The sequence below is a fragment of the Leptonychotes weddellii genome, chromosome 11 (assembly GCF_054177405.1).
Source record: "Leptonychotes weddellii isolate Sample4059 chromosome 11, ASM5417740v2, whole genome shotgun sequence".
Taxonomy (NCBI): Eukaryota; Metazoa; Chordata; class Mammalia; order Carnivora; family Phocidae; genus Leptonychotes; species Leptonychotes weddellii.
This window is the reverse complement of record NC_138379.1, coordinates 33,764,621-33,780,121: the sequence shown is the minus strand read 5'-3', so window position 1 is coordinate 33,780,121 and position 15,501 is coordinate 33,764,621. Positions and strand designations below refer to the sequence as shown.

The 15,501-nt window shown below is 44.7% G+C and overlaps 1 protein-coding gene across 6 annotated transcripts in view; it reads left to right on the top strand.

Annotated features, from left to right (window-relative positions):
- The window catches only part of NAV2 (neuron navigator 2), a 708,473-nt gene that overhangs the window by 496,304 nt on the left and 196,668 nt on the right, over positions 1 to 15,501 (top strand). For all 6 annotated transcript variants that reach the window (XR_014138638.1, XM_081798468.1, XM_081798466.1 and 3 more), the window contains one exon: positions 1,132 to 1,301. Coding sequence is in view for 5 of the 6 variants with exons in the window: in XM_081798468.1 (XP_081654594.1) it covers positions 1,132 to 1,301 (170 nt within the window). In the remaining variant the exon portion in view is untranslated. The remainder of the gene's footprint in view (positions 1 to 1,131; positions 1,302 to 15,501) is intronic.

Below are 15,501 nucleotides of genomic sequence, written 5' to 3'. Positions count from 1 at the left end.
TTAGGTTAATAGTTTCCTGCTGGTTCTACAGAAAGAACGTATGATTTTATCCATTTACTGTGCAGAGAAGCTGAGCTTCAGCCTCTAAGTAATGCCTATGGAGACAAGTTGTCAGGTGTTGAAGGAAAATGTATGTTTCAACACATGTTTTCATCCAGGCCATAAGTTTTTTTCATTGTAGTTGTATTGGGTTCTGAGTGCTAGCAGGTCTCTTTCTGACCATTGTAAATTACATCATTTTCTTGACACAACAACCCCAGATTATGACAAACACCATATTAATACCTACCAGAAGAGATGCACACATAGTAAGGTAAAAAAGCTTAGAGTCTTTTTTTTTTTTAATATTTATTTATTTGACAGAGAGAGAGATAGCAAGAGCAGGAACACAAGCAGGGGGAGTGGGAGAGGGAGAAGGAGACACCCGCCGAGGAGGGAGCCTGATGCGGGGCTTGATCCCAGGACCCTGGGATCATGACCTGAGCTGAAGACAGACACGTAATGACTGAGCCACCCAGGCCCCCCAAAAAGCTTAGAGTCTTAATTGGCCTTTATGTTCCACACTTTATAGAATTAGAGTTGACATGGTTTGGCCCTATTGAAAAGTAAAATTAGGGGCCCCTGGGTGGCTCAGTCGTTAAGTGTCTGCCTTCGGCTCAGGTCATGGTCCCAGGGTCCTGGGATCGAGCCCCACATCGGGCTCCCTGCACAGCGGGAAGCCTGCTTCTCCCTCTCCCACTCCCCCTGCTTGTATTCCCTCTCTTGCTGTGTCTCTCTCTGTCAAATAAATAAAATCTTTTAAAAAAAGAAAAAAAAAAAAGTAAAATTACTCATCCAAGAAAAAAAGGAAGATGGACTTTATATTTTTAATCAGCAAACATATTTATTTAGTTTTACTTCAGAATTTCTCTTTGCTCAAAGGAAAACTCAAGTTTTGCTGTTGGACTTTGCTGGGGTCATTAGTAGCCTAGATGTTTGTAGTGGTTCCACTAAATCTTTTGATTGGCAAACCTCCACAGACCCAATGTCTTGAATGGTTTCCTTTACCTCCTGCATGGTTGCAGTTCCTTCTTCTGAGACACGGCTGTTCTCCTGAGACTGAATCATTATTCTGTTGCTTTTGCATTTTAGGCTTCCGGGTCCTACCGCAAGGATATCTGCTGCAGGCAGCGAAGCCAAAACACGTGGAGGGTCAGCAACTGCTAACAACCGACGCAGCCAGAGCTTTAACAACTATGACAAGTCCAAACCAGTCACTTCCCCACTTCCACCACCACCACCACCAAGCAGCCACGAGAAAGGTAAGTCAACTTCTTGATGGTCCTTTTTGGCATCTTCCTTTACAGCAGATCCAGTTGCTTTGGGTGAGTTCGGTCAGAGTTGGGAGCGGGGTGCAAATAGGATGGTGGGCATGGGCCACAGGATATACTTGGCTGGCAGGAACTTTGTTAGCAGAGGCATTAATAAAGTGGGGGAAATATGTTCATAGTTGCTAGCAGGAATACCTGTATTTGTTTCAGTGGGGGCCCAGAAGACTACCTGATTACAGAGAGAAGCGATCTAGCATTTACAATTTGAAAATAAACTTTCATAGAATGTGCTCTGTATGGTAGATGGTTTTCCAGAAATGCAAGCTTCTTGGAGGGTGCATTGTGTGAACTGGTAAGATTTTTACCCATCAAAAGTAATACGCGGGGAGTTAAAAAGAAGGGGGTTTTCACCCTTTGAAAAAGACATGTGGGTCGGCCAGATGAATATCTTGGCTACATATAAGGAATATACAACATTATTCTTGGTGTTCTGATGATGTAACTTTTACCAAAAGAGGATATGACTGTTTGCTATACATAGCCCTGAGATTTTAGGATGGGGGGAAAAGATGAGTAGCACTGTGGGGGGCTATTGCATAGAAGGTAGTGAAACAAACCTTTGCTCGCTTCAGTCTGTGTCCTGTGGGACATTGGAGAAAACGGAGTCAGCTTAGAAGATTCTACAGTAGGAGGCAGAGTCCTCCTGCATTCCTCCCAGGCAAAGGGGTCTAGACTTCTTGGTGGGGGGACATGCTCAGATCTCTTGAAAGCATTTTCTACCTGGTAGGATTTGTCCTAGATGTGCCTCTTACTCTCCCAAGACCCAAGAGAGCTGCCTTGCACTCCCTGAAGTGCTCCAGGAGCCTGGACAGCCCTCCCACTGTGAATGAGGTCAGAGCCTCCCTGACCTACCCCTTTAGCCCAGGATGACTTGGAGCTGGGTTTCTGCCCTACCCCCACCTACAATACTTGAGAAAATATGAAGGAAATTTTTGTATGGTTGACATATATATGGCAGAAGGTTTTGCCTACAGGGTGTTGGGAACTCTGCAACTAGCAGTAGGATGTCTCAACCAGTCAAGATTCTTTGTGATCAGCCCTTGGCTTCTGCCTTAAGAAAATCATTTTTCTTCTTCTTTCTTTCCCCCCTCTTCCCCTCCCCTCCTTTTCTTTTCTTCAACCATACCCAAGCATGTTTTCAAAAATGTGTTCTTTTCAAAAGTGTGTTCTTTTTAAAAGTGTGTCTAAATTGCAAAAATAATATATGCTTGTAAAATGGTACAAGTACATATCAAATAAAAGTTCTCCTTTACATGCTCCCTGAAGGATACTAATGTAAACCATCCTATGTATATTCTTCTGGAACTAATTTCACAATATATTCACACACACACACACACACACACACGCACAATATATATAGAAAGGTGTTTTATATAAATAAGTAAGAGCTACATTTTATTGAGTACCTACTGTGTGCCTCACTGAATCCCCCAACAAGTTATGTTGTTATCCTCATCTTACAAAGGATGAGACTCAGGCAAAGAGAGGTTAAATACTTGCTGAGGCCACACCAGAGATGGTGAGAGGTAGAGTTGGACCTGAACCCAGGCACCTTGGGTCCAGAACCATGATTAATACTGTGCTTTTCCTGCAAGCAGAAAAGAAATGCTCAAAGCCTTGCCCATTGAAGGCTGGAGACGTGCAGGTTGAGCAAGACGGCGGAGCTAAGAGGATGTGGGGGGCAACCTGTGCAGAGCCCTCTCCTGGGCCATTCCGTCCTTGTCCCATGGTCATCTGGGGAGAAGTTGTCACAAAAAAGTCTGAAGGATGGATGTGAGACCAATATCCAAAAGACTGAGAAAAGAAAGAAAAGCTCCTCATGGATAGAACTGATAGGGGAGGATGAAGGGTTGGCAGCTGGAACATTGTCCCAGAGCCTAGCACAGATACAGGGCCACTCAGGCAGCCCACCAGGTGCTGGGACGACCACCAGTCTGTCCCTGTCCTGGGCCCAGGCTGTCATGTGCATACCGAGCAGCCAGGGAGCCACACACCTGTCAGAGGACAGCGCTGCGAATTCTAATGGAGGCATTGCCCCAGGGAAGGACTGTGGGGTCGGAAGAAAGAGAAGTCACACTTATTTATTGAGCAGGTGTTATTTGCCAGGGACTTTGATTGTCACTATGTTACTTGATCTTCACAAACATTCTGTGTGGTAAATATTATTAACCCAGTTTTATAGGTAAATGGAGCTGAGATTTACTCACTTACACCCCCCCCCAGGTAATTGAGCCCTGGAATTCATATCGAGGTTCAACTCCTGGATTTGAACTCTGGCTCTGTCCTGTGCCCTGGGAAGTCTACAGTGAGGATCGATTGAGGTAGTGTGAGAATATTTTGTGAGCTGTGACTCTCAGAAAATCTGCTGAGGATTCGCTTTTGAAAGGATAAAAATAACTGACCGGGTTTCCAGGTGCACCGAAGTAGATTCATTTCCCCCTCTCAATCCTGGAGAGCTTAGGCAAAGCAGGCATGGGGCAGACCCAGGTATTTTTTATAGTAACGCTTTACCACCATCTGGAGGTAAAGGGACAGTTCAGTTTTACCTTCAGGGGCTTTTATATTTACTCCTCCTTGCTCACCGTCCCTCTGTCCTCCGCTGAATCTGATCTTGATTGCTGCTTATGAGGTAGCCAGATTCAAGCAACATACGGTATGTGGGGAGAGAAGTAGCTCTAGCACCTGGCCACGTGGGAGGCACAACAGGTTCTTGGATGCATAAGAAAGCATCCCTCGGGCGCCCGGGTGGTTCAGTCATTAAGCGTCTGCCTTCGGCTCAGGTCATGATCCCGGAGTCCTGGGATCGAGCCCCGCATCGGGCTCCCGGCTCCACGGGAAGCCTGCTTCCCCTCTCCCACTCCCCCTGCTTGTGTTCCTGCTCTCGCTATGTCTCTCTCTGTCAAAAAAATAAATACAATCTTTAAAAAAAGAAAGCATCCCCCATCTTGAGACGTCTTGGAGAGATGCGTACTAGGGAGCAGATAAATTGTAGCTCAGCGTGGTTTGTGCTGTAGTGGAGGTATGCACTGCTTTCAGATGAGTTAAAGTCCATCATGTGATCTCATGACCTGTCCTTCTAGAAGCTTTCTTGTGAGTCAGCCAAGCCCTGATAGCATCGTGTGCTGCCACTTCACTCTCAGGTAAACCAATTCATACGGTTGTGTATGTGACCCGATGGGCCAGAATTCTCCTTCTAGGAATTAATCTAATCACACCAGTAGGGGAATGAGAAATTGAGTATTCTGTCAAAAAATGACAAAAATATTTCAACACTGAGTCCTGATTTTTTCAAAAGGATAAAGAGGAGTAAAAGGGAATTTTATAACAGGCAACTTTTCCAAAGCCCGGGAGCACTTAATTCTTTGTGAGCAAATACTGAAAGATTCCTCTCAAAATCACGCCCAAAGAGGCAAATGCCCTCCTGCCTTGACCAAATTTAAAATTTAGTTCTGATCACACGGAACAGTCAACTGAGATGTGAAAACAGAAGAAAGGTAATAGATATATAAAATACTTCACGGTGAGAAAAAGCCTAGGGGCACACTCACTTTATTAGCTCATTCCATGAGGTGCCCAAGTACATGGTTGATGTATAAAACCCAGGAATGTCCCTGTACAGTAACATAACCTATTCGTTTTCCCGAAGACTCACATCTCAGATTTTGCCTGTGAGGTTTGGAGGAAAGTCTACAGATACTTAGCCTTTAGGAAAACCTGCTAGTTGTTGTGTAGTCGTCCCTGGCGTGGTTAGATTTGTCTTCGGCTTCATCCTCTTGTTCCTGCAGGCGGCCGTCAGGCACAGCCTTACCTGGCCTGCAGGATGTGATGAGCAGGATCCCCCGCAAAACATCTGTCGAGGGATGGCTTGGAAGCATGAATGCTCCTCACTTCCTCTTTTGGCTCCGAGTGGCCCTCGGGCTCCAGAGCAGAATCCCAGATTTTCAGGGAGAGGAAATAGCTGTCGTGTTCAACATTCGTGACGTTATCTTTTCCTTCCGTCCCCTCACTTACATCCTCTGAATGGGTTAGCGCTGCCAGAAATCTACATTTCTAAAGTGTTTGGTCCATCATGTGAATTTGAAATGTTTAGTATTACTTAACTAAATTCTGTGCAAATGGAAGATGTTCTCTCCTGAGTGACAGGGTCTTCTTCATTTTGGAGAAAGCGTATCTTTATTATATTTTCATGATATAAATCATCCTGTAAAAAACTGTCAAACAACACAAATGTATTGAAAGAAAGGAACTGTACATAATCCCCGCCTCTCAGAATGAGCCACTGTTTATCACTTAGTTTATATTCCTCTGTACTTTCTTTATGCATATACTATCACATTTTGATAAATTTTTCCTAGTGTTTGCTGAGTACTATTCTAAGGGCTTTATAAGTAATAATTTAATTCTTACAGGAGCTCTGTACATACACACTCACACAAATAAGATCAACAAATCATGGCCAGCCCCTTTATAGGTTTTTCTCTCTTTATAATAGTTGCAGAGTACTCCATTACATGAATTTACCTTCATATTTGTAACTACTTTCATTTCGGTTACCTCTAATTTTTTGATATTTTAAGTAGCACCGATAGTAACATCCTCATGTCCTTTTTTTGCATGTATACACCATCTCAGTGGAATTGCTGCATAAAGGGTATACACATGTTACAGCTGTTTTAACATTGCCAAATTTTGCTTCCAGAAGGTTACACCTATGTCTGTTCCCATCAACAATGTGTGAGAGGCTAGTGTCCCTACACACTTGACACCACGTCTGTTTTCACTCTTTTGGGCAAAAAATACTCTGTCTTTGAAATGAGGCAAATTAAGCTGAAAGAACAAGATCATTTGCTTAAAAACTGGCCCTTTTTACTGACGCTTTGCTATAAGTTACAACTAGTGACCTTGGCATAGTACAGAAAGCACTTGGGTTTGAGAGCAAGCTGCCTGCCAACTAGCGTGGCCTCACTCAATATGCTTAATTTCTCCGGGCCTCAGTTTCCCCTTCTGTAAAGTGAGTCTGAGGTCATCTGTCACCAAGCCACTGTGAGGTGCGAATGCTTGTTTTCTCCGACCCTTTGGCCTTGGCTAGTGGGAACCCCATCAGCACTTTCTGAGAGGTTCCCTCCCCCAGTCCTCATCCTGTGTCACTTTCTTCCTCTTGTTCACTCCAGCCTGTCATGGGTAGAAAAGAAGAGCCAGACGTGGGTGGAGACAGAGTTTTATAGCGTTCAGCACTATGTCCTGTCTGGGTAACATCGGAGCTTTAGATTTAGAATCTCTGTAAACTTGTCACTTTATGGTTGGTGAAGCAAGTTATTTATCTGAGTTAATGACTGGGAGAGGTAATCTTGAAGAAGTTGCCCGTGGCCCACCATTAAGCCAGGATTGTGACCTAAAATCACAGGTGGGATTAATGCAGTGGTCCAAGTCACACAGAAAAGAATATGGTTGGGTGCCTCCGTTTCCGGTTGTTTCTCTCATTTGTTCATTTTGTCCCTCCTTATGTCCGGCATTGGGCTTGTCGTCATGACTGAGGGGACTTGAGACACAGCCTGCTTTCCTGGGCTGTTGGCCTCAGGGGAGGGGCGGTGCTCACAAGTCCTAGAAGAGAGATATGCTCTAAGTCGTGAGGAAAAAGATGGACTTAGCCAGCAAGGCTCCAGGAGGACTTGAAAGGAGTGATAGCATTTGCAGTGATGTCCAGCTCCAGATTTTTGCAGAGGGAAAGAGAGGGGAAGGCTGGGAAGGATCAACTCATCCTATTGTTTGGGTCCAGGTGTTAATCTGACAGGACATCTGCTGGGGTCACTATGTTAATAAACTCATGTCCTATGGAGGACCTAGAGAGGGGAAATTTCTACAAGATCATTTCAGTGGTGGGGTAGGGCCTCCCTTGGCCATCCGGAGACCCCTGCCATTCCAGAGCTGTTATCCTGGGCCAAGGACAGCTCGGGTGCCTGTCCATGCTCGGTAGGTGGTAATCATCTCTGTCTGGCAATTGGCTGTGAGGTTGCCTTGAGCCTCCAAGCAGAAGCCATAATTGTCTGAGGGCTTAAAAAGGCAGCTTAAAGATTTGAACCAAGGACGTATCACTGGATTTAAAGGAGTCTCTGGGGGATCATCTGGAAATGGAATTCAGTGAACTGTTAGATCAGCCATTGAAGTTAGGTAGGCAGGGTGAATTAAAAGCTACCAAATTTAGGGACCTCACACGTGGCACTAGAAGGAAAAAATAGCCTAGCAAGTGTTTGCGAAGTTGCACTGGTCTCTTGGGCCAGAATATGGTTATCTGGGGAGGAAATGTTGAGGGGCCGACAATTAAAGAGAAAGTGTTTACATTGAAGCAGACAACTGTGTTTGAGGTCTGGCCTTGCCACTTCCCACAAGTGTGGCTTTTGGGGCAAGTGCAGTGCTCACCAGGGCATCTGCTCAGGGTCCCTCTCAGAGGACCATCATAAGCCACATTTGGCACTGTCCTGCTCAGGATATAGACAGGAATCGCAGCTGGCTGGCAGGGCAGGAAAGTGTCTCTCTTCCATAGAGATGGTCCTGTTTACAGCGGTCCCCATAGTCATCCAGGTGCTGTGGCTACCCCCTCCCACTTAAGGGACCACTGAGGTGTGAGGGTACAAGACTCACACAAAGCAGGTGCAAGAGTCGCTGTAACTTAAAAGCACACACCCCATGGGAGCCAGCATCTCTTGTAAAAGCACCATATGCGTAACTCCTAGGGTTCCCGCAAGGATTAGGCCTGATTAGTAGTCAGTACTTGGCGAAACCCAAAATGATGGTGTCCCCCAAGAGGTATTTATACTTCATTTATAGCTCTTCCCAGTCCAGATGTGGTTTAACTATCAAGGGTCATTTTTACCGTGAGCAGTGTTGCTTAGTAACATAGCTGACATTCTATCTTTATCAAGTTTCCAGGGGAACAGAGTTACAAGGTTAACCGAAGGCTAAATTCTCATGCAGAAGGGGAAAAGATTTTGTTAATCCTTTTCCAACAGTAGGTCAGCTCACCTCTCAGACACTGAGTTTATCTATCTGTGAGGTGGCATCAGGCTGCTGTAGCCCAAATGATGGTAGAGTCAGATGTGAAATATTCTCTCTAATTTTTTATATAGCACAATTCATTAGCTCTGTCCTTGTTGCCTCTACTGAGTGTGGACATCACTATGAAATATTATGACTTACTGTTTCCTGATAGCTGGAGTTTATTGACATTGTGGGTTTCATTTGCACAGTGTGAAAAAATTGCCCAAGTTCTGATTTTTCAAAATACTGTATAGTCAGTTCATTTGCTGTCTGTTAATGGTGTCCTTTCACAAGTCGGCAGGTGGAGGTTAATGGCTTCTGCAGAAAGGCAAGTTTCATTTTTTTAGTTTTCATTTCACACCAGTTTCCTTTTGTTTTAAGCGAAGTATTGACATTGTCTAATTGAACAGATGAAAAGTCCTAAGACACGTGGTTTTGGGTCTCCCAAATAATGCCTCAAACAGTAACATTGTTCCACTCCGACACAGTATCTGCAAATTGCCCATGTACAATCCAAGAGGGGACAGCATGGTAGGTCTCTGTTAAGTCTAAATTGTGCAGCTTAAGTCCCACGATCTGGTGGGACAGTACACTCTAGACTCTGGACTGTTGTTTCTCAAGGTGTGATTAACGGACCATCGACACCAGCATCCTTTGCGGTAAATGCTAGAAACACAAATCCCGAGGCTTTGTAAACCTAGTCCTTCTAAGTCAGACTTCTGAATGAGAGCCTGGAAATCTACATTTTGTACCCCTGATATTCTTAGAGCATTAAAGTCTGAGAACCCCTCTCCTAGGAGGCCTTCTGGGTCACCTTTGAAAGGGCATGCTGCCTTCCAATTGTCCTTCTGTTCTCAGCAACCACTTTGGAGTGTGTTGTTATGGGGAATGGAGTTAATGTAGTAAGATACCCAGACTAATGCCTGGCATACAGCAGGAGCTCAGTAAATAGGAAACCACTTAAATTTGTTTTGTTGTAACTATATTTAAAATTATTCTCAGAGCCAGTAACTTATACTGAGTAGACTTACCTACTTGCATAGGTCTTTGTATCTTCTTTTGGTTTCATTCTGTTGCCTCACTAATCTTCAGTGAAATTCTTATTGTAACTTTTTTTTTTAGAGAGTTGGGGGAGGGAGGGGGCAGAGGGAGAGGGGGAATCTTAGGCTCCCCGCCCAGTGCGGAGCCCGACATAGGGCTCTGTCTCACGACCCTGAGATCGTGACCTGAGCCAAAATCAAGAGTCAGGCGCTTAACTACCCAGGCGCCCTTCTTATTGTAATTTTTTTTTTAATTTCGATATTACTTCATTTCAATTGAGCTAATAGAAAACAAGGAAAAGGATTTTGATCTCATATTTAGCCTGGAAATATGAAAAAGGGAGGAGCATCGCTGTGCGGTCTAGATATGGTAGCAGAGGTAATGCGATGCAGGGAAGTGCTTGAAGGGGAAAGTCAGCGCACCCTTTCTCTGATTGGACAGTCACCTTCTGGCTCTCTCTCTGCTTGGCACTTGAAGAGCCTGATGTTACTTTAGAAGAGCGCTATCCTATTCAGAGGCAGGATGAACACTAGTAAAGCTTCCTAGCCATCCATCCTAGCTGTTGTCCTTAACCTGTAGCATTAAATTGAAGTCAGACATGAAGGTGAAAGAAATGGTATCTGATACAGTCTCTCTGGCCACCTTTGGGAGCCATTTTCTTGATCTGTGTAATTCAGAAGAGCCTTCAGAGGAGGAGATGCATCAATCCTTCTAATGTAGGAGACTAATAACCTTTAATGCTAAGGCCACCTTTCTCACAGGAATAAGAAGGATATAACCGTGTTTGCTTTCTTCTACATATGGATGTGTTTCAAAGCCAATGTGTGAGCTTCTGGCTGTGCTGTATATCCTGTTTCTAAAATACAATAAACCTGGCTTATTGTAAGAGGAAGAAGGAGTAGAGAAAAGGAGAGAGAAAACAAACTATTTCAGAAGCTGAAATATCTACTTGATTGGTTTGTGTCAGGAATAGAAAATGCCTCGTTGATGTTCATCCGATCTTCAGGGGATGAATCTCAACATTTCTTTGGCTTCCATCTGTTACGTGGGAAGCGTCACATGTACGTGAATTCAATCTAATTTCAAGGATCATTGGTAGGGGAAAGTATTTATGTTTCTGAGGGCTTTCATCATTTTTACCCAGCTGTCATCTGTGGTCAGGGTTTAGTTGTCACTCATGTCAACAGTGTTTTAAATATTTAAGTATTTGACAGAGTTTATTAGCACGGAAGATACATACGTTTTGGGATAAACGGAATTACCTATTTTCTGAGCGCATATGGCCCCTATTCACAGCGCACAGAACGAAGACTGTTCTGTTCAAATGGACAAGATCAGAATGCTGGTCAGAACAAGGGGAGAGCTCCTGAACAATAAAACTTGACAGCTAGTGTAGCTGCAACAACTCGACAGGGAGTTGCCTGTGCATGCGTGCATGGCTCCTCTCTGTGTTGAGGACTTGGCATTCTCAGACTTCAGTGAACCTAATGGATAAAATGCATGCTTCTCCACTATAGCCTGCCTTCACCATTCTGTCAGTATGTATTTTGTCAGGATACCAACACATAACACATACGCCAGGGAACCTGTCTTCTCCTGATGAGAATGACAAATGAGAGGGTCCCATAGAGAATATTTGTTTCCAAGATAGCAGTCACAAGACAGCCACATCAGGGTAAGAGTGATGCACAGGCCATCTGCAGGCATTGGGCTGTTAATGGTCATGCTGCAGTGGTTTGTGCCAAGGCCCTGTGGTCACAGTTTGCATTCTTAGTGTCCTAGGAGCTCCTGTCATGAATTCTTAGCTGCAGCCATGCTGATTCATGTGATCAGCAAGGCTCCCCGAACTTTGTGGATATTCCACAGATACTAGCTGCTGACGGAAATAGGTGACCTGGCCTACTTCTGTCCTAAGAGCAAAGGTAAAGAAGGCCCCTCAACACCTAATGCTCCCTTTGCCTTTTTCAAAATGAGAGAATCACAGCATTTTTATGAAATGTGAAACGGAGTGGGGAATCAATGACCTATAATAACTCATCATGGGTAAAGCAGTTAAAAAAAAAAACTTTGGCTCAGGACAGTCCAGACATTGGGTCTCTGCTGCCCCCTACTGCCCATGTTGTGTATATGGTGTCTCTGGGTACACTTGATTTCCAGCCTGACATTCTCAGGGTACTCTGTTGGGGAGGATGATGACTTGAGATTGTCCAAATGTTCTCTCCCAGGCAGGGTCTCCCCACATTTGTTTCCTCGGTTTGAGAGAATGCATGTGGGTGGAAGAAAACCTACGTTGTGGGCATGATCAGATTCACGCGGCGTCGTGAAGAACTGACAGCAGGCCTGAGCTAAAATCATCTCCGCAGGGCCGTCCACCCCCTCCCTTCAGCAGCCACCAGCTGGCGGATTTAAGAATACGGTTTAGCCCTGAGAATAAGGATCTATGAAGGCACTGGTTGATTTTTGCTGCAAAAAAAATTCTGCTAGGAATATGTGAGTCTGCCTCCTTATTATGCATTCTTGTACTTGGAACTCAGTCTTTCATCTATTTAGCACGTTATTGGGTGCCTTCTATATCTTCAGCATCATGCTAGTCGTTAAATACTCAAAAGCGAAAAAATCGATCATCGATCATCATCTTTGCCCTCATAGAGTCTGGTGTCAGAGACTGATAGGAAACCACAAGTGATCTCATGAGCTTTTGTATTAACTGCCTTTAAAAAGAAGATTAGGTGCTATGAGGAAGCATAAAGGAGAGATGAAGCCAGTTCTGTGGATGAGGTAGAAGCTCATCGGGGTGAGACCCAGAGACAAAATCTTCAGGGGTCCCCTGTGCACAGAACACCCACTCTCTCACACAGTGGTGAGAAACAAAGGATGTCTAGGAAAGAATTTTATAGACAGAGATCAGTTTCCTTTTAGAAATAGAAATCTTGGGGCGCCTGGGTGGCTCAGTCGTTAAGTGTCTGCCTTCGGCTCAGGTCATGGTCCCAGGGTCCTCGGATCAAGCCCCGCATCGGGCTCCCTGCTCAGCGGGAAGCCTGCTTCTCATTTTCCCACTCCCCCTGCTTGTGTTCCCTCTCTCACTGTGTCTCTCTCTGTCAAATAGATAAATAAAATCTTTTTAAAAAATTTTTTAAAAAAAGAAATCTATATCCTGGGCCAGCTTTCTCTCTCTCTCTCTCTCTCTCTCTCTCCCCGCCCCCGGTCACAGAGAGGAGAACTAAAAAATAACAGGGACTCTAAATTTTCCTGCATATTTAAAAAAAGAACTTATTCACCTTTGTCTTCTCACCGTTGAACGGGGGCCTCATGAGAGTAGGGAGTTTCCTGAGCTTCACAGAAACAGAAACAGAGGCTGGATCATCACTCACGGAAGTTACTAAAGGTGGGGTTTCCTATATTAGCAAGTAGACTGGGATAGATTTCCTCTAAAATCCCTTGCAGATAGATGATTTGATTATCCTAGGCAAAGGGTAGAGTTGGTATGATTTTACTGGGTTCTGGAAAGGCCTGGTAATGACACCTATCCCTCATAGTTGATTAGAGTTCCCAGAGGCTCACCTTTGGATTAGTTCCTTTGCAGGTATTCATTCACTCCAAAAATGTGCCTTATTCCAGATGGTGCTGCTTTTATTCTAGGGTTCACCTCTGTGCTGAACAAAAGAAGTTGCATTTTATGTAGATACTGGCCTGTGTACAGTTCGTGATGACTTCCTTTCCTCCATTCACATAGTTGGGGAAGATTTCTCCTCTAACTTCAGATGAGTTGTCTAGAACTTGCCCAGCTCATACTCTGAGGCGATCAAGGAGGCCACAGGGAAGGATTTCTGGCCAGGTCAAAGCTGCCGTGGCTCCTGGGTGGGAAGTTATTCATGGATGGTTTCAGCCATTTAACACTTGGATTCTTTCCCTCGTCCTCTCCTGAGAAGAGCCAGATATAAATATCTTAAGGAAGAATTATTTCTATAAATCTATTTTACGTACATGCTGTAGGGGGCAGCATTCATTAAGGAAAAGCAGGGGACAGCCCATAGAAGAGAGGAAATGTTTAGACCTTATAGGGAAGAAACTGGGCCCCGCTTGTAAAGATTTCTGTGCACCAGAGATGCTCATTTTCTTGCATTCTTCATATACGGATGAGGTTCTGGCCCTTTGGTAATAACACTCCTTAGGGGGCCAGGATCACTTTGCCTCATATGAAATTTATCTGGTCTGGAGTCCATACCAGTGAGCACCTCTGCAGGAGAGTGACTTTTCCACATTGGACGTTATGTGCTAGGGCGCAAATGCCTACCCATATCACCTGACGCCAAGCTTATGTTCTTTTAGCCATGTTCTGAGCCATTGTGGTCTACCCACCCTCCAATCAGAAACAGTGACTATTTTCCCCAGAACTGCTTCAAACCTGTTACTGCCCAGGAAATCGTAAATAATAGTGAAACTTGTGGGAGCTAACCTTTTTCTGGATCATCCAGGCTTGAGAAAGTTGGTGAAGCAGGTTGTGACTTATTGACCTCTATCTCCCCAGGCCCTAAAAATTATGGTTTGAAATAATAGCCATCTATACACAAGCCTACAGGTTGACGGGACAGTTCTGCTGAGGTATGCCAGGCTCGGGTGGTCTCAGCTGGGTTGGCTCACGCATCTGCGGTCATCTGGGTGTCTGCTGGACGCTGGACATCTCAGCAGAGATGTCCCCGCTTCTCTACCCTATCTTTGATCCTCCAGCAGGCCAGTCCAGGCTGTCTTCATGGTGAATGAGTTCTGAGACAGAGGGCTAAGTGCACAGCCCTTTGAAGCCCAAGCTCTGGAAAGAGATAATTGGTTCTCTTTGCTGAATTCTGTTGGCCAGAGCAAGTCACACGGCCTGGCTAGGTACATTGAGGGATGAGCTCAGAGTCACATTGCAGAGTGTGTGTGATACCGAGATGGTGGGCACTCAGGCAGTGTTTGCAATCAACCTACCACAGTAAAAAAAGCTCGACCCAGTGCATATGTATTATTGATGGATTGATTTTACTTGCCAGGGTAATAGTCCATTTTCATGGAATTCCATGGAAATGAGACTCATACTCTGAGCTCATTCATAAAAGATAGGCCAAGACACACTTGTCGTTTCCTACAAGTATGGGGGTATGCAGCTCTACCAACTCTCAGTGGGGTGAATGGCTGAAGGATCATTGCTTACTCCAGCCCCACAAGGTCTCTGAATAGCACACACGAGCCCCGCTGCTCTCTGAGGCCCCCTCTGGCCAAGCTAGGAACTGCCTGTGACAGTAGCATCCTGCAGAATAGGACTAGCTCTCTGTCAGCTAGTCTCAGGTCTCTGGGGTCCTTGGCCTTCAGATATCCATGTTCTTCCGCTTTTTCTTTTCTGTGCTAACGGGTACAAGTTGTGTGATGAAGGTCTGAAGACCATACTGGGGTTCAGGACGCCAGGGATCTGTTCCCAGCAATTCATTTGATGGCTATGTGACTTCAATGGTGTGAGTTTAACATCTCTGAACTTCCAATTCCTTGGCTCTAAAATGGAAGTGAGAGTAGCACTGACCTCATGCAGTTACTGTGAGGATTATATGAGTTGAAACATATGGGGAAAAACCCCTGAATTATGTATGTCATGTATGTCAAATGCATGAATTAATTCATGAGTGTGCACAGTCTAAAATGACTTCTCACGAACAGAGTAACCACGGCAGCTGGACGCAGAACCCCAAGGAGCCAGTTCTCTACTCCTGGTCTTTTGCTTCAGATCAAAAGTCTAACATGCCCATATAACCACATCTTGCTTAGCTATGTCTCTCGTGGATAAACCATGGTAAAGGATGTTTTTGAAAACCAAAGGGACCAAGAAACCCAGAGTGACCTTCACTAAAAGAACAGCTTCTAGCAAATGAACACTAGTCATAGCGTGGTTATCTTAGAAATGGGTAACCTATTGATTCTCAAAATCCCCCCACAGCCACTCATTGGGGGAGGGGAATTCAGGATAAAAAGTACTGATTTAGACAAGCAAACATAATGGAAGAAGCATTTGTTAGGTTGCCGTTTT